Genomic DNA, 19,675 nt, shown 5'->3' with positions numbered 1-19,675 from the left:
CAGGATGTCTTGAACTCATAGAGATCTGCCTGACTCTGCTTCTTGAGTGCTGGGTATAAGAGCATGCACTGCCACCTCTTTGGCTATTTAGTAAATTTTAAAAATGAAATAAATGTTGATTCACAGTGGTTTGAACAATGATATACAAGCAGGGCCTGGGTATTCATTTTGGTAATGAAAAAGTATAAATATACTATATTATTGTAATATAATTGTAGATGGACACTGTTGTCATCTAGATTGTGTTTATATTTCCTATTTCACAGGTTCTTTCTTATGTCTGTGTGGTACAGTGCAGTTTTTCACAGATCTAGATTAGTGAGGTGACAAACACACAGAATAGAGCACAGCTCCCTGCCCTCCACGTACAGCCTGCCTTCTCCTCTCATTTTGTATCCATTTTTCTTTCTCAGTGTATTGTGTGGACAGTGTCAAGTTGATGACTAGTCACCTGGTCCCTTTGTGTGGATTTTCTTGTGTAAAATAATATCCTTTTGAGATTAGCTCTTAAATCTATGATTTTATTTTGTTAAATGTTTGTGAGATATAATACTTAGTTCAATGTTCTCTCTTTTTAAAGCATAGCTATCCCACTGTTCTGTCTGGAGAAACTTGTGATTCCCTTTTCCTACCCCCTGCATCCTGGGGAATGAACTCAGGTTGTTGGGCTAGGCAGCAAGCACATTTACCTACTGAGCCATCTCTCTGGCCCTCATTCAGCTTTTGGTCATGTGGTGGAGTTGGCTGAAGGCCTAGTTTACAGCTGACTTCATCAAAGGAAGCCAGTTACATTTCTTCCTGTTGTGCTGAGTGCTTTAATATAAGGGCAGATGTGAAACTCCACATTAGTATAAAGTATAAATGTGGAAAATAGAATAAAGTTCCCACCATGGAAATAGAATTACATTTTCGCTTTTATCACTGAAGAAAAAATTAAGAAAAAATGATTCCTACAACACTTTTCCTAAACAAACAACCCCAAACCAAATAAACCAGGCTCTAGAGAGATGACTTAGTGGCTGAAAGTTCTAAAAGAGGATGGGGGATTGGTTGTCTACATCCACATCCAGTAGCTCAAATCCTGCTTTAGGAGATCCAACTCACTCCTCTGGCCTCTGATTACACTGCATACATATGTACATACATTAATACACACATGCATACATACATACAAACAATACTATAATAAATCTAGGAAAAAAAACCAAAGATCAAATCCTTAAATTGTCTCAGGCTAGGGAAATGGCTTTATTGGAAAAGGACCTGAGTATAGATCCCCAGCATCCACATAAAAGCTGTGTGGAACAGCATGTATGTGTTATTTCTGAGCTGTATTTGGAAGTAGGTGGGTCCTAGAGGCTTGCTGGCTAGGTACTCTATCCAAACCAGATCCTTCTATATTCATTGAGACACCCTGCCTAAAAATACAGTAGAGGTATAGAGGAAGACGTCAGACCTCAGCTCTAGAAATGAGAATGCACACCAGTGTTCTACTCTACACACACACACACACACAAATACATGAACTTGCATATGCACACATGTGCATACTCACACCCACCATATCAAGGCACCAATTTTGACATTGCCTATGCTGTAAATATGGAGTTGGAGAACTTGTGTGATGTCAAGTTCACTTTCTATTTATCCCCAAGCCATTTGTCATCTACATAACTCTGGAGAATCTACTATGTTTTGTTCCCATCTTCTCTGCCCCCTCCCACAACCCTGAAACAAATATGTAAACCACAGGAAGATTTAAATTTACAAGGATCCTGGAATAAAAATGTTTAAAAGTTCAACAGGCATCCCAGTGAGCACCTGATGTCTTAAAGGTTCTGAGGAAATTCTGACCATTTTTGCATCTAGGATGAGGCTTGATCTATAATAAACAGTCACGAACAAATTGTTATACACCATTATTCACCTAGCACATTGCAACCATGGAAAAGTCTGGACTAACAGAGAACAATATTTACATTTTCTGACTCTAGAGTTTTGCCCCAGCGGGGATAATGAATAAAGCTGTCTCTCTATCTAAAGATGAGGAGTGGAAGAGAATTCGAGCCTTGCTGTCTCCTGCCTTCACCAGTGGAAAACTCAAAGAGGTGACTAAAAGGATTTCTAGCTGAAATGTTTGTGTGACTTGCGTCTTCACACCTAACAACCATGGGTGCCGTTGTGTTTTGTGCTTAGATGTTCCCCATCATTGAACAACATGGAGATATTTTGGTAAAATACTTGAGAAGAGAGGCAGAGAAAGGCAAGCCTATCACCATGAAAGAGTGAGTAGTGGTACATCCACTGTGGTTCTGGGAGAAGAAGGGCCATCCTTCTGTGTGTCCCACATGTCCTGCTGCTCCTTCTTCCCTTTTAGACACTGGATGACAAAATGTACAATTGAGAAAGAAATGTGACAGTATCAAGTTCACTAGGGTAAAGGGTGGGTAGTAGGGGAAGGTGCTTGGCCAACTGAGGTGATTTCACCAGTCTTGCCCAAGAATATAAATTATTTCAGGCTTCTTGCTGAATGTGGTAAATGCCCACATCTCTATCTCCTCAGAGTGTTAGGGGCCTACAGCTTGGATGTGATCACGAGCACAGCATTTGGTGTGAACGTCAATTCCCTCAACAACCCAAATGATCCTTTTATGGAAAAGACCAAGAAGCTATTAAAAGTGGATTTTTTTAGGCCATTATTTATGTCAGTAGGTATGTATGATGGTTCTTCTGCCTTTTAACCCAGTGCACTTGTCTGTAGCCATGTTTGAAGTTCAGCCTTTCTCTTCCACACTTACCAAAACTAACAGCTCTATTGGTATATAATTCATCTGACATGGAATTTACAAGCTTATCATGTTGTACATAAAGGCACAATCCAATATTTAAGGCACAAAAACATGTACCTCCTTACTTTTGTTTCTGAACTTAATTTTCTTTTAGAGGGAGTCTCACTGGGTAGCTCAACTAGCCTGGAAGTTGCCATGTAGAACAGGCTGGCCTTGAACTCACAGTGATCCCATTACCTCTGCCTCCTGGGTGCTGGGATTAAAGGCTTAAGACACTGCTCCTCTCTTTATTTTAGAATTCTTTTATTTGTCCTTTGACAATATCATAAAGGTATACAATCTATCTTGATTATACCCTCCCCTAATTCTCACCCCCAGTTCCCTCAGATACCCCCACATATATTTCTGTCTATTTAATGTCCCAATCCTTTTTTTGGCCAAACAGTAAGTCCAGCAATCTCTGCCTGCTAGGATAGTGACCAATATTGGTGTGATCTCTTGTAGGTGATCAGATCAAGAGTGGGCCAGGCCATGTCTAGAATATGGTATTTAACAATGTAAACAGAGACTACTTGTTGGTTTCCTGGTTGCACAGATTCAAGTAATGACACAGAAACCATATTAATTACATTACTTCTTGGCCTATTAGCTCTGGCTTCTTATTAGCTAGCTCTTATATCTTAAATTAGCCCATTTCTATTATTCTGTATTTCACTACAAGGCTGTGGTTTACCAGGTAAAGTTCCAGTGTCTTTCTCCTTTGGGACATACATGGCATTTCCCTGACTCTGCCTACCCTCTCTATATATCTCTGTTCAGATTTCCCATCTGGCTATATTCTGCCCTGCCATAGGCCCAAACAAGCTTCTTTATTAACCAATGGTAATAAAACATTCATAGTACACAGAACAGAATCCCACATCATCACACCACCAGTCCCGGCCCTTACTTTACCCCACATGTTTTCATGATGTTCCTTGAGCCTAGGGTGATAGGGGTGTTGATAGAGATGCTCCATATAGGACTCAGCACTCAACAGTTACATATTCTCAGCACTCTGATCACTCAGGGGTCTGCACTGACTGATGATCTACCTCGCCCTGATACCAATGTCAACTACAGAGTGTTCTGTTCTAGCCATGCTGCACATTTGCACCATCATCCTTCAAGCAGCCTTGACCTGAGCAACCACCAAGTCACTTTCTCTATATTTACATGTTCTGAGTATTTCACATCAATGGGATGAAAGACTATGTCATTTCTGTGACAGGCCTCTGTCATTTAGAACACTATTAAGTGACACTACTATAACTGTCTCCTATGTCTATGAATGAGTAATATTCTATATTAGTTTATAGACATTGAAGTTAGTTTTGTGTTTGCCATGAATTTTGCTGCTATGAGCATTTCAATACAAGGTTACATTTAAATATTTGTTTTTATGTTTTAGGATATATTCAGAATTGTCATTCCTACATTACAAAGTAACCCCATTTTAACATATTAAACACCTAAACATATGTTTTCCACAGTAGATGCAGGTTTTTGTATGTCTTCTGGAAATTCAGGAGAGTTCCAAGTTCTCCATGTCCCACCCAACACTTGGCTCTCCTATGATTTTGATCATTGCTGATTAGTGGATGTGCTGCAGGCTGGACCTGTGGTTTTGATTAGAATTTCCTTAGTCCTAATGCAGTTAAAAAACTAAGCTAGATATATGAATGTCTGCTTTTAGATCATCTCTCTCACATAGCTGAATTACTTTAACATTTTTAAAAGATTTATTTATTTTTTATGTGTATGGGTGTTTTACCTACACATATGTGTACCACATGAATTAAGGGCCTGCCTAAGCCATAAAAGGGAATTAAATCTCCTGGAACTGGAGTTATGCATGGTTAAGAGCAGCCACATGGGTGTTGGGAATCAAAACTTGGTCGTCTGCAAGTGCAGCTTGTTCTAACTATTGAGCAATCTCTCCAGGCCGTGTAGTAATTTTTTGTGTATGTGCTGGGTACAGTTAGCAGTGGTGCTTCTTTGGGGATTTTACTATTTTCCCTGTCAATTACTTTTCCCATACACAGCTCTTGTGTCCTTTTCCCTACATTCCATCCTCAACACCAAATATCATCATCTCCTTGTCTCCTTTTGAGCATTATTCCATATCCACACTTACACCTCATTATAGGCTAGACTCTGGAACTGAGGGAGATTATGTGATTGTCCTTTCTTTCTGAGTTTGTCACCCATCTTTGTCTTTACAAAGGTGCTGTGTATCAAATTCAGATCTTATGCTTACACAGCAAATATTTTACCAATGAGTCATCTCTCCTGCCCTGGAGCTAGTTGTTTTAAAGTTTTATTTTACAATATAAAATTTGATATTTGAGATTTTAAAAATTAAGGCTGTAAGCCTTTCCCTGGATTTTTCTTCTTTTTTATTTATTTATTTTAATCTTTCTATTCAAATATTTACGCTCCTTCCCTCCTCCCAATCCCCTCCCGCTCTCCCACACCCCCTCCTCCCTTTCCCACCCTGCTTGAGAGAGGGCAGGGAACTCTGCCCTGTAGGAAGTCTAAGGCCCTCCCCCCCTACATCCAGGCCTAGGGAGCTGTGCATCCATATCGACTAGAGTCCCAAAAGGCCAGAACATGCTGTAAAAACAAGTCCCAGTGTCTTTATCAAAGGCTTCTAAGTCAGTCCCCATTGTGAGCCACAATCAGAGTCCTGTTTGATCACATGCTCATTCAGACCCAGTTCAGCTGGATTTGGTGAGCTCCCAATAGAACAGGCTTACTTCCTCAATTGGTGAACCAACTCCTCCCGGTCCTGACTTCTTTGTTCGTCTTCTCCCTCCTTCTGCCTTTCAACTGGACCTTGGGAGCTCAGTTGTTCCTCTGATGAGGGTCTCTGTCTCTATCTCCATCTTTCACAGGACAAAGATTCTATGGTGATATTTGTGATAATCATCAGCGTGATAGTGGGGCAAGGACTGTTCAGGTACCCTCTCCTCTGCTGTCCAAGAACATAGCTTGAGGCATCCCAGTGGATTTTATTTGGATGGCCAGAACACAAATAATGACATGGAGACTTCTTATTAATTATGAAAGCTTGGTCTCAGTTAGGCTTGTTTCCCACTAGCTCTTATAACTTAAATTAAATTAATTCATTTCTATTAATCTACCTTCTACCACATGGTTCATTACCTCTGCTCCATATGTACATCTGACTCACAATTCCAATCCTCTGCCCTCACATTTTGCTGGTGAATCACACCTCTCTTCTTCCCAGAATGCTTCTTTCCTACTGGAAGTCCTGCCTATCCTCTCCTGTCTAGCTATTGGCCATTCACTTCTTTATTAAGCCAATCAAAAAGTGCCTTAGAAGAAACACATCTTCAGAGTGTACAAAAAGATTATCCTACAACATAAGCCTCCCTGCACCATTTCTCTATATGGTCTTGCTTTATCTTTTTTCATATTCTCTCCACATTTTGTATTCTTTTGCTTCTTGAAAAAGATCACAAGATCTCACACATGCTAGGCAAGTACTCTGCCAGAAACCTATATCTCAATAATTTTTCCAATATCCTGTTGGATTTCTTGAACTGTTAGTTATTTAGTAAGCTTATTATATGATAAGGATATGTATACAATTAATTTGCACAGACATCTGATTTTCCAAATATCCTTTCTGGTGCTAGTTTAGTTTGTATCATGCCAGTTGAGAAACAAATGCTATCTTGGCTGTTCTTTCTTTACTATTTATCAGCTAATAAGAAATCTACCTATTTATCTACTTGTTTATTTATTAGCTTAAAAAGAAATTTATTGATTTATTTGTCTATGTGCACATTACTTTGGTGTTTACATGGCATGTGTAGATCAGAGGACAACTTACAGTAGCTGATTCTCTCCTTCCACAGTGTGGGATGCAGGGATCAAACTCAGGTTGTTAGGCTTTTCTTGTAGAAGGAACGGCGGGGCTGTGTCCCACCACCCGGCTAGCTTTACCCAAAATAATTACATGGAAACTGTATTCTTTTAAATACTGTCTGGCCCATTAATCTGTAGCCTCTTATTGGTTAATTCTCACATCTTCCTTTAACCCATATTTAGTAATCCGTATAGCACCACAAGGTGTGGCTTACCAGGAGAGATCTTATCCTGCGTCCATCACGGAGAGGAGAAGCATGGCGACTCGCTATGGCGATTGCCTGAAGTGTCTCCCCGACCCCTTCTTCCCAGCATTCTGTTCTGTTTACTCCACCCACCTATGTTCTGACCTATTAGGCCAAGCAGTTTCTTTATTAATTAACCAATCAAAGTCCTCCATCATTTTCTGAAGGTTTATTTAGCTGTTGAACCATGTTAATGGCCCTGTCTGTATTTTGGATCCACACAAACTACAGGAGAAGAGTTAAATTCAACAGTCGGAATTGTTCCTTTGACTACTCCTCAATGCAGAAAGAGCATTATGATGGTGACCCAGTGTGAATGGTTTGGTTGAGACACTGGTGACTTATTCTTTAGATTGTTTCATGATTTCACTACATGAAACCTATATTTCCACTAAAATTTATTATTTGTCTATCCTTTCCAGTACTCTTTCCATTTCTTACACCAATATATGAGATGTTAAATGTCTCTGTGTTCCCAAAGGATTCGATAGCATTCTTCAAAAAATTTGTGGATAGAATGAAGGAAAAACGGCTGAACTCTGGTGAGAAGGTAAAAAGTGGTTGTCTCCTGAGAGGTGCGGGTTGGTAATATTGGGCTGTGAACATGTACGTTGTGTGTTTTACTTTATCTATCACTAAAAGTAGATAGAAAAGGTTATATTTAGAGAGAGAAAAAGGATATTTTTATTTCTGGGAGAGGAAAATTTGGAATTTTGAAAAACTGATTGAGAATAAGTCAGGAATTAAACCTTAGCAAAACAAATGATATCAAGAGTGCCCTTTGTAAGGATTAAAATTAAGAAAAAATGGCAAGGCACAGGACCAGCACAAGCTAACACCACCAAATCTCCAATATAGATGAGGAAGGACCTCTCTAAATTCCGCAACTCCGTGGGAACTGTTGGCACTTAATGGCTGCAGAGAGGGTGTATATAACCACCAATAGTTTTCTCATGCACCAGTGAATGACCATACAGACAGGGACATATGGGCAGCACTTGGACTCAGTGGGTTATTAAAAAGAAGAGGTCATGAAATTTGGAAAAAGAAATGTTACAAGGGAATAGAAGGACTCAAATGGGAGGAAATGATGGGGTGGGTATGACCATATCTCATTGTATACATCTATGAGAATTTATAAGAACAGATAAAAATGATTAAAACAAGGGAAATACTATTTCCATCTAATACAAAAACATTTTCAAAAAATCAATGTTATTTTTTAAAATAATATCTATTGTAATTTATTGTAAATTGGTTGATAAATCAGTTGGATTGCTTCCGGGTTCAGCTACAGTTGCTTTTGTTCTTTAAAGACTCAAGCAACACTAACCACATTGGTGAATTTAAGGGAGCTTCATTCTCAGAAAAAGCAGTGAGCTTCTGCACTCCTGATCTACATCTGACCTCTGACCTTAAAAGTGACCTTCTATTTTGGCAACTTTTCTTTATGCTTCCAGCACAGAGTGGATTTCTTTCAGCTGATGATGAACACTCAAAATAATTCCAAAGACAAAGAGTCTCATAAAGGTAACCAAGGACTCCCTGGTCTATGGACAAGGAAGTTCTCAGGCAGTGGTCACATCACTCAGAAAATGAGTTGGAAGGTTTTCTTTTTTATTATTTTTTAATTACTTATTAAAAATTTCCACCTCTTCCCCTGCTACCATTTCCCTCCCACTCCCCTTCACCACCTTCCCCATCCCTCTCCAGTCCTAAGAGAAGTCAGGGTGTCCTGCCCTGTGGGAAGTCCAAGGCCCTACACGTTCTATCCAGGTCTAGGGTGTGTGTATACGAACAGACTAGGCTCCCAAAAAGCAATTACATGCAGTAGAATCAAAACCCTCTGCCATTATCATTGGCTTCTCAGTAGCCCTCATTGTCAGGCACATTAAGAGAAGCCGGTTTCATCACATTCTCGTTCAGTCCAAGTCCAGCTGGCCTTGATTAACTCCCATTAGAATAGTCCCACCATCTCCATGGGTGGATGTACCCCTCCAGGTCCTGACTTCCTTATTCATGTTCTCCCTTCTTCTGCTCTTCAACTGGACCTTGGGAGCTCAGTCCAATGTTCCAGTGCGGGTCTCTGTCTCTATCTCCATCCATCACCAGATGAAGGTTCTATGGTGATTTGCAAGATATTCATCAGTGTGGTTATGGGAGAAGGCCAGTTTAGGCACCCTCTCCTCTGCTGCCCAAGGACCTAGCTGGGGAAATCCCCTTGGACACCTGGGAACCCCTCTAGAGCCAAGTCTCTTGACAACCCTACAATGGCTCCCTTAATTAAGATATCTTCTTTCCTGCTCCCATATCCACCCTTCCTCCATCTCAACCATCTCATTCCCCCAAGCTCTCCCCAATTCTCCCCTTCTCCCTTCTCTCTCCCCATCTCCCCTTCCCCACAACCCACCCCCACCCCCATGCTCCCAACTTTTGCCTGGCAATCTTGTCTATTTCCAATATCCAGGAGGATAAATAAATGTTTTTCTTTGGATTCACCTTCTTATTTAGCTTTTCTAGGATCATGAATTACAGGCTCCATGTCCTTTGTTTATGGGTAGAATCAACTTATAAGAGAGTACATACCATATTCATCTTTTTGGGTCTGGGTTATCTCACTCAGTAAAGTGTTTTCTATTTCCATCCATTTGCATGTGAAATTCAAGATGTCATTGTTTTTTACCTCTGAGTAGAACTCTAAAGTGTATATGTGCCACACCTTTTTTATCCATTCTTCTATTGAGGTGCACCTAGGTTTTTTCCAGGTTCTGGCTATTACAAATAGTGCTGGTATGAACATAGTCAAACAAATGCTGTTGTAGTATGATTGGGCACCTCTTGGGTATATTCCCAAGAGTGGTATTGCTGGATCCTGAGGTAGGTTGACTCCCAGTTCCCTGAGAAACTGCCACGCTGATTTCCAAAGTAGTTGCACAAGTTTGCATTCCCACCAGCAATGAATGAGTGTTCCCCTTACTCCATATCCTCTCCAGCATAGGCTATCATTGGTGTTTTTGATTTTAGCCATTCTGACAGATGTAAGATGGTATCTCAAAGTTGTATAAAAAAAACAAAGTTAATTCTGAATAATTATGAACAAGTTGAACAGTTTTTATATATAATAAAACTCCTTTTGAATATTGAAAATCAGGAATTATATTAAGAGATGGACCCATTAAAATCTAATAAAATCATTAGAAAAGCATATAATTCTGATTTTTTTGACTGAAGCATATAGACTTTGGAATACTTTATTATTTTGTGATGTATAACCAATCATTCCTAATTTATTTGCATCAGTATAAAATGTAAGAGCTCCAGAAATAGATGTGTTCTTTTTACTAAATGGGGAAGAATCTATTTAGGTCTTTTCGTAAATTGAAGTTGTTTACTTTGTGGGTATGTGTTGCTGATTTCACCTAAATAATTGCTACAGGCTCTGTCAAATCATCATTAATTACCCATCATTGCATAATTTCAATATATGTATAAGATTCTACAATCTCAGCTGAATCCATTTCTTACAATTGATGAGATCTAATTTTTCCTTTTACATTTAATGCCCAATCATACTACAACAGCATTTGTTTGACTATGTTCATACCAGCACTATTTGTAATAGCCAGAACCTGGAAACAACCTAGGTGCACCTCAATAGAAGAATGGATAAAAAAGGTGTGGCACATATACACTTTAGAGTTCTACTCAGAGGTAAAAAACAATGACATCTTGAATTTCACATGCAAATGGATGGAAATAGAAAACACTTTACTGAGTGAGATAACCCAGACCCAAAAAGATGAATATGGTATGTACTCTCTTATAAGTTGATTCTAGCCATAAACAAAAGACATGGAGCCTATAATTCATGATCCTAGAGAAGCTAAATAAGAAGGTGAATCCAAAGAAAAACATTTATTTATCCTCCTGGATATTGGAAATAGACAAGATTGCCAGGCAAAAGTTGGGAGCATGGGGGTGGGGGTGGGTTGTGGGGAAGGGGAGATGGGGAGAGAGAAGGGAGAAGGGGAGAATTGGGGAGAGCTTGGGGGAATGAGATGGTTGAGATGGAGGAAGGGTGGATATGGGAGCAGGAAAGAAGATATCTTAATTAAGGGAGCCATTGTAGGGTTGTCAAGAGACTTGGCTCTAGAGGGGTTCCCAGGTGTCCAAGGGGATTTCCCCAGCTAGGTCCTTGGGCAGCAGAGGAGAGGGTGCCTAAACTGGCCTTCTCCCATAACCACACTGATGAATATCTTGCAAATCACCATAGAACCTTCATCTGGTGATGGGTGGAGATAGAGACCCACATTGGAGCACTGGACTCAGCTGCTAAGGCCCAGTTGAAGAACAGCAGGAGGGAGAATATGAGCAAGGAAGTCAGGACTGTAAGGGGTGTGTCCACCCTCAGAGATGGTGGGACAGATCTAACAGGAGCTTATCAAGTCCAGCTGGACTGGGACTGAAGGAGAATGTGATCAAACTGGCCTCTCTGAATGTGCCTGACAATAAGGGCTGACTGAGAAGCCAATGATAATGGCAGAGGGTTTTGATTCTACTGCATGTAATTGCTTTTTGGGAGCCTAGTCTCTTTGGAAACATACCTTCCTAGACCTGGATGGAAGTGGGAGGGCCTTGGACTTCCCACAGAGCAGGACACCCTGACTTCTATTAGTACTGTAGAGGGAGGTAAGGGGGAGTGATGGGAGTGGGAAGGAAGTGGGAGGACAGGAAGAGTTGGAAATGTCTAATAAATTAATTAATTAAAATTAAAATTCTTAACCTCTGGCAAAGGACTGGAGTTTAGTTCCCAGCATCTACCTCTAAAAGTTCAAAATGTTCTAAAACTCCATATCTAGGGAATCAGATGCTGTCTCCTGGACACCATAGCCACACCAAACACGCATATGACACCCATCCACAGACATAAATACACATACACAAACATGTATGTAGGCAAAACACCTACACACATAAATTAAAACAACTTAAAAACCCATTAAAATATGTTGTAAATGCCTAGGTCCTTTTTTATGCTAAGTTCAACTTTGCATATACTGACAACTCAAGAGTACAATAAAGACTCAATTGAAAGTCAACCAAAAATCCCAGACAGACACAAATATATGTAAATAAAAAATAAAAATAAATCTTAAAAACAGAATAAGATACATGCCTTGAAACTGCCCACTGATGATGAAGAGAAATGTAGCATAAACCTTGGGACATCCTGACTGAAGCAATCTTTTCCTTCTCTGGCTGTCACATGGATGTCAAAGTGATAATGGTCCCAGGGTGACTGAGTGACTTCTCCATACTTCTCTCTAGGGAAACAGGAGTCTTGTTTGATGATCTCCTTATCTCTTCTGTGTTGGTACACCCTGACCTGACTTTCCTGAAACGTTTTCTTACTTTCAGTTCTGTCTGACACAGAAATCATGGCCCAGTCAATTATCTTTATTTTTGGTGGCTACGACACCACCAGCAGCACCCTTGCCTTTGCCCTGTATTTACTGGCTACTCACCCTGATATCCAGAAGAAACTGCGGGAGGAGATCGATGTGGCTCTGCCCAATAAGGTGAATGGATGGTGCTTGGAATAGAAAGGGAAAAGATGCACCTTCTTATCACAAAAAGTGGTGTGTGTGTGTGTGTGTGTGTGTGTGTGTGTGTGTGTGTGTGTGTGTCTGCATAGATCATAGACCTGCACTAGGTATTTTTCTAAATCACTCTCCAGCATGGTTTTTGTGACAGACATTCTCATCGAATTTGGAGATCATCAAATTAGTTATGCAGTCTGGAAAAGGATCACCAGGCATGCACAGTCTGCCCCTTCCCCCACCCTGCTGGGATTGTGGATATGAGCCACTATATCTGGCTTTATGAATGATATGTATCTGATCTCAGGATTGCATACTAGACAATCCACAAATTGAGATATTTTAAAGCCCAAGTGATCATTATTATAACCATTCTGTAAGAGACTGGATAGATAGCTCAATGGTTAAGAGCATTGGCTGTTCTTTCAGAAGATCCATCCAGGTTTGATTCCCAATACCCAAATGGCAACCCTCAAATATATATAATGTCAGTCACAAGGGATCTGATGCCCTCTTCTGACTTCTTTGTACATTGTGCTTATGTGGTGCACATACACATATGTAGGCAAAACAGCCACACTCATAAAATAAAACAATTCAAAATCCCTTTAAAATGTGTTATAAGTGCCTATGACCTATGTAATGATGAGCTCAACTTTGGAGCTACTGAGAACTCAACAGTACAATGAAGACTGATTGAAAGGTAATCTAAAATCCCAGAACAAACATTTTTCTGTCTTCCCAGGCACCTCCCAGCTATGATAAAGTGATGGAGATGGAGTACCTCGACATGGTGTTGAGTGAAACCCTCAGATTATACTCAGTTACTGACAGACTTGTGAGAATCTGTAAACAAGATATGGAAATGGATGGCGTGTTTATTCCCAAGGGGTCATTAGTGATGATACCAATTTTTTCTCTTCACCGTGACGCACAGTACTGGCCGGAGCCTGAAGAATTCTGCCCTGAAAGGTACTAGAATCCCAGGAGTGGGAACCTACTATGAACTCTGCTGGGCTGTATATACTATAGTGTCTCTTATGAAAAGATGATCTAAATGTGATTTAGTATCCATTAGCAATCTGTGAAGAGGATGACAAAGAAAGGGGAAAAGGGAAAGGGGAAGAGAGATGGGAGGAAAAATGAGTATTTAAATACAGTGTTTTAATCCTCCTTCATCAAGTAACAAATGACCAACTTAAGTGTGAGGCAGGAACCTGCTTTCCTTCATTCTGACACGTGCTTTTGAGAAATGGAACCCAGCATTATCTTGAAGAGACTTTTGGAGATTAGGCATGTATTCCCCCATTTGTTTTTATTCTCTGACAATAGAATGTATGTAAAGAGTATTTTGGTTATTTTTTACCTCCTGTCACTTCTCCCTTGCACACTTGTTGAATCCTTATCTGTCCCATCGAGTCTTCCTCCTCTATTCATGTCATCCTGTTGTCTTGTGACTCGTGATTTTAATTGGGGTTGCTTGCATAAGTGTAGGTCTAGGAGTTATTTACTGGAGAATGGACAACTCACTAAGAGCTACACAATTAAAAGACACCCCCCAGTTACCATTGCTTCTCAATAGTTCTTCACAGAGGTGGTTTCATGGACTCCCTCCCCATCCTTGATGGAATGTATCAACATGGTTTAGGCTTGAGTAGGCAGCCATAGCTGCTTCGAGTTCATGAGTACAATGGCTGTGTCGGGTCCAGAAGATAGTGTTTCACAGCACCCCTTTCATTCCCTGGCTCTTACATTATTCTGATCCCTCTTATAAGATGTTCTTGAGCCTTTGAGGGGATGATACAGATGCCCCATTAAGTGCTGAGCACTCCATCATCACTCATTCTCAGCATTTTCAGTTATGAGTCTCTGTGTTAACTGTCTCCCACTGCAATCAGAAGCTTCTGACCATGACTAATAGCAACACTAGTTTTTGTGTATAAACATGAATATTCAGAAGACAGTTTGATACCATGTCCACTTGCAAAACAACAGTAGTAAATTCAACCCTAGTGCATATAACTTCCATAACCCATTGGATTTTCACCAGATTTACAGTATCAGGCATTAATTACCACTGTAAATTGGAACTCCAATCCAATCAGACAGTGGTTCATTATCCCTACCACATAACACTAGTGGGCACATAGGATACATTTTCTGTCTATAGCGTTTGTCTTATCTCACATACGGAAACTTTTTTAGGGCAAGGGGGGAAAGAAAGGACTTTTAGTGTACAATTCTCAGAGCCAAATACCTGGAATCAGTTCAGTGAACCTTTCCTAATCTACATGTATGTCTGGTTAGATGTCTAAGGGTAAATTCATGTATGTAGTTCTTATTCTTCTATCCTTTGCTAACTTGTCATTACTGTGTGTCTCCAGGTTCAGCAAGGAGAACAAGGGCAGCATCAATCCTTATGTATACATGCCCTTTGGATACGGACCCAGGAACTGCCTTGGTATGAGGTTTGCTCTCATGAATATGAAACTTGCTCTCACTAAACTCCTGCAGAATTTCTCCTTCCAGCCTTGTAAGGAAACACAGGTGAGGGGAAAAAAACTATTTCTGTAAATAATGTTTTATGGGAGACAGTTTTCAACTGAAGGTTCTGTGCATAAAATCGAATCTGCTTGTTTGAGGTTTGCTAACTCTCTTTATGGCCTAATGAGTTATTTGTATCCAGGGAAGAATTGAGGGGTCTCTGGTGCTGTGTCAGTATAGAGTACAACTGCAGCATTATGAAGAGTTAGTGCAGGCCAGTATGACAGGATTATGTGCATTCTATTTGTAGTTCCAGTCATGTCCACTGAAAATTGGTATGCCATGTGCTATAAAGTGGTTCAGTGATCATGACTTCATGTTTGTTGAGCAGTACACTATTCTTCCAGAACTCACAGAAGCCCTTTTCTGACATTCCTGTCAACTACTGGCTGTGCATTAGAATCACCAAGGAGATTTACAACTCACATATGTTTCTCAAATGGCAAAGTGCTTACCTGGCATGCACAAAGCCCTGGTTCCAATCCCCAGAAATGCATGAAGCATCTATGATGAAGCATACCTGCAATCCCTGTACTCAAAAGGACAAGGGAAGATGATAAGAAATTCAAGTAATCCTTGGCTACATAGTGAATTTGAAGCCAGCAGGAGCTACAGAATACCCCATATCAAAAGAAAAACAGAAAGTCATGATTCCTGGAGATCATGTCTGAAATCCTGAAATAATTTACCAGAGTGTGGCTTTAAAAGCCCATCTCTGGCTTTCCATATAATGCCAACTTGAGAATCATTATTGTAAATGTAAATGTAAAGGCTCAAGTGATGTCTCAATGGTTAAGAATACAAGCTGCTCTTACAAAGTACCCGAATTCGTTTCTGAGTACCCACAAGTTGGCTAACAACCATTTGTAAATCCACTTCCAGGGCTGCTTGTGTTCTGTTCTGGCTTTCATTAATACTGCACATATGTGGTATACAAACACATGTGCAGGTAAAACACTCCTACACATACAATAAAAATATAAATCTTAACAAAGTTACTGGTTATGGATGAATTTTAACCTTATGGAACATATTGCTGGTTCTGCCTCACTTCTCAGGACCTCTGCACCAGAAAACAAATATCTGTCCTATTTCTATAAACAATGTGTTCTTTTTTTCCTCCATATTCTACTCTCAAATTCAAGTTCTTGTTAATTCTGCAAATGAATCTTCTTCTTGGATGTATTAACTCATGTGTTTTATGTTCTACTTTTGGCTTCTGCAGGATGTATTCAACACCAATGCTAATACTTTGTCATTAAAGCCTCCAGTTTAGTTGTGCTTTTTCTCTCAGTATTGAAGGATATTCTGTATCTTTCCTATATTACCTCATATCATTCCTTCCACAAACTCCAATGAGCCTTTGTGGAGAATTTGTGCATTGAAATCCTTTGGTAAATGTTTTGAAGTAGAGCTTACAATTTTAATATTCTTTCATAAAAACATCAAAACTAATTTAAAAAATAACAGATAACACTGTGTATAAATTTTATGCACATCTCTTTTTTATGCCTCCATGGAAAACACATGTATACTACTTAAAATTTTAAAAGAATATGATAGGACATTTAGAGAAAGCATTTGCATTTTCTTGAAAAATTTGTTCCTGTTTCATGCAAAAGTATGGCTAAAATTTACGAGATTTGTGTATTTAAAATGTGGCTTCTCTTTTTCAATTAGTTTTATTGAATGAATAGAGGGATGGAAGTATTTCTTCTATGATTTGTGGATTAAGGAAATTATGTAGATTTGTCAACCCACAACCTCACTTATTTTACTACTTTCTCCCTAAAGCATTTAAATCATAAGTATGTACAGAGATTTAGACAGACAAAGCAAGGTTCAAGTTTTGAGAGCCAATGGACCATCTTTCAAAGGCAGATGCTCTGGCAAGATCCAATCATCTTAAATTTGACTCATCTGTATCTCCATGACAACTTTGTTCCCCTCCCTTCTCTTGTGAACAAAAGATTATTCCACTGCTCCCCTCTGTCTTTGAATAGCATGGGACTAAGGCAAAACTGAAAACACAGGAGGACTCAGAATTCTTCATTTATCCCATCTTTGAAAACCATAATAGATGCTAGGAAAGCAAACAAATATCTGTCCTCCTAAAGACTTATCTGAATGGACACAACTGTACTAGTGACATATGATCTAGGCTGTGGGGACTGTTCATAGAGTAGAAATCTATCATCTCATGGTTACCTTGCAAATGTCAACAAACAAAACTTAACTTTTCAGGACTTAAATAAACAATATGACATAGTAAAAATGAATCAGGCTCAAATATGTAAAATTGGCCAGGCTTAGTGGCACATGCATTTAATACCAGCACTCATGGGCAGAACTCATCTCTGTGACTTCGAGGCCTGCCTGGTCTACATAATGAGATTCAGGGCAGACTCAGCTACAGAGTGACACCCTGTTTTGAAAAAATAAAACAAAACAAAAATTAAAGTTTTACTCTAAAGTTTTACTCTAAAGTAGTATAGAACTGAAATAACATAAATAAGCATGGCTTCATCTCAGTCCCTTTATACTATAGAGTCTCAATAAATATATAGCCTTATGCATATTTGGAAGCATGTTTTTCACCATCTAATCATCACAGCTTGGAGATAAGGAAGTCCAAATATATGACCTCAAATGCAGCTTAGATGTACCTGCAAAACATCATTCTGAATGGTTTTTACTTTTCATTATGGATTGTTGTTGGCTCACTCATTGATTCTCAATATTTTTTCTTCCATGATTGCAGATTCCCTTGAAATTACACAGAAAACCACTTCTTAAACCAGAAAAACCCATTGTTCTAAAGGTTGTACCACAGGATGTGCTCATAACTGGAGCATGACATTCCCTCAAGAACTCTGCAGTGTTCCTCTTCAGGTGGTGTCCAAGAACATTGGAATCTTTAATTTACTTCATGAATAAAACCCAGATGAAGATGAGGATTAATCAACTGGACTTGGTGCATGGTTAAGGATTCAGTACACCCATTGAGCTTTCTCATTGTCAAAATAAAGGAGTAAGTCACAAAACAATCCCACACCAGTTTGGAATTATGATTAATATAAGGGTTATTTATTTAAAGGGGAAAACTTAGATTACCATCCTGGACAACAGCCCCCTGCATGACCAGGAAAGGAGTCTGGTATTCAGAAGCCGAGTCCGAAGCAAGAGAGGGAGCAAATGGCTACCACTGCTTTTTCAAGCCAAAGAGACCATGCCCAAGTGGACTGGTATCTTAAAGGCTATTGGCTGAAGGAGTGGAAGGAGCTCCCGTAGCACCTCCCTCTTTTGTTTAAGTAAGAGAGTTCCAAACTTACTACAAAACTATATACAATAAAAGCAAATATCTTATTCTAACTAGCTTAAGTCTTGTATAATAAATAACTTGGCCAAGTCATGAGAGGAAAGTAACTACATTTATCTAGTCTTCTACCATCGAAGGTCTGAGAAGGGAAACAATGTTTTTTGAGTAATTAAGAAGTGCAATCAAACAACTTCCAAAACATGCAATAAATCACAGAGACAACTGGCTACCTGGGCAATCACCCAAAGTCACATTTACAGCATTGAAGCAACCAACTTTGACTAAGGCCTAGAATAACTGATGGATTATTTTTAAAGGCAAGAAATTTTCCAAAATCTTCTTACCCTGTCTTAGCAAGATTTGATGGTTCTGCTTATCCATTTCCAGATAGTATGTATTTTGTCAGTAGTTGAGGTATGGGCAGTTCCTTGACCAGAGGCTGTTTTGCCAAGAAGAAGACAAGCTCCAAGTGGAGTGTCTTGGGTGCTCAACAATCTCTCAGGAATAGATCAGTGTTGACAGGAGCGATTGTGTATCCTACACTACTACAGAACTCTAAGTTAGATTAAATACCATTTTCTATGGCTTTTGAAGAAGTTGAAGATTATCTATTTATACAGAATATAATCTTTATGTATCTAAAAAATCCCAGGGGCTGGAGAGCTGGAGAGATGGCTCAGAGGTTAAGAGCATTGCCTGCTCTTCCAAAGGTCCTAAAGTCAATTCCAAGCAACCACATGGTGGCTTACAACCATCTGTAATGGGGTCTGGTGCTCCCTTCTGGCCTGCAGGCATACACACAGAAAGAATATTATATACATAACAAATAAATAAATATATAAATATCCCATTAGTATAACTATAAATATGAAAAACATAGATGACTATTGTTCTATAATTTTTACTACCTAACTTAAAGACTAAGACAGTAAACAACTATACAATAAATGAGAACAATGAGTTCCAAATGTAAACAATGTACAAGTATCTTGAACAGAGGTAGAAATGTACACTGCAATATGGTGTATATATATATATACAATATATATATGTATATATATAGATCAATATATAAAAATGTTTTAAACAGAGGTAGAAGCATGCAATGCATGCGATATTCAACATAATTTAACTTTGTATTCATATACAAGAATCTATGCCAATGTAATTATCTATAAATAATAACTCACAAATACCAATCTATTATCCCATCATCCAATTTTCCCTCTTTTTTTTCAAAAA

General features: G+C 39.2%; 1 protein-coding gene across 3 annotated transcripts in view; it reads left to right on the top strand.

The window, feature by feature from the left end:
* The window catches only part of LOC119825569 (cytochrome P450 3A11-like), a 794,398-nt gene that overhangs the window by 567,698 nt on the left and 207,025 nt on the right, over nt 1-19,675 (top strand). Inside the window, exons 6-14 of one of the 3 annotated variants that reach the window (XM_038346523.2) lie at nt 1,995-2,108; nt 2,197-2,285; nt 2,564-2,712; nt 7,393-7,520; nt 8,431-8,500; nt 12,389-12,549; nt 13,316-13,542; nt 14,955-15,117; nt 17,876-18,161. The exons of the other annotated variants lie outside the window; for them this stretch is intronic. Of the exons in view, the coding sequence (XP_038202451.1) occupies nt 1,995-2,108; nt 2,197-2,285; nt 2,564-2,712; nt 7,393-7,520; nt 8,431-8,500; nt 12,389-12,549; nt 13,316-13,542; nt 14,955-15,117; nt 17,876-17,971 (1,197 nt within the window). The 3' untranslated portion in view covers nt 17,972-18,161. Of the gene's footprint in view, nt 1-1,994; nt 2,109-2,196; nt 2,286-2,563; nt 2,713-7,392; nt 7,521-8,430; nt 8,501-12,388; nt 12,550-13,315; nt 13,543-14,954; nt 15,118-17,875; nt 18,162-19,675 lie in introns of those variants that run through there. 3 annotated transcript variants of the gene reach the window in all.

The sequence above is a fragment of the Arvicola amphibius genome, chromosome 10 (genome assembly GCF_903992535.2).
Source record: "Arvicola amphibius chromosome 10, mArvAmp1.2, whole genome shotgun sequence".
Classification (NCBI taxonomy): Eukaryota; Metazoa; Chordata; class Mammalia; order Rodentia; family Cricetidae; genus Arvicola; species Arvicola amphibius.
This window is presented reverse-complemented; position numbering and strand designations above follow the sequence as displayed.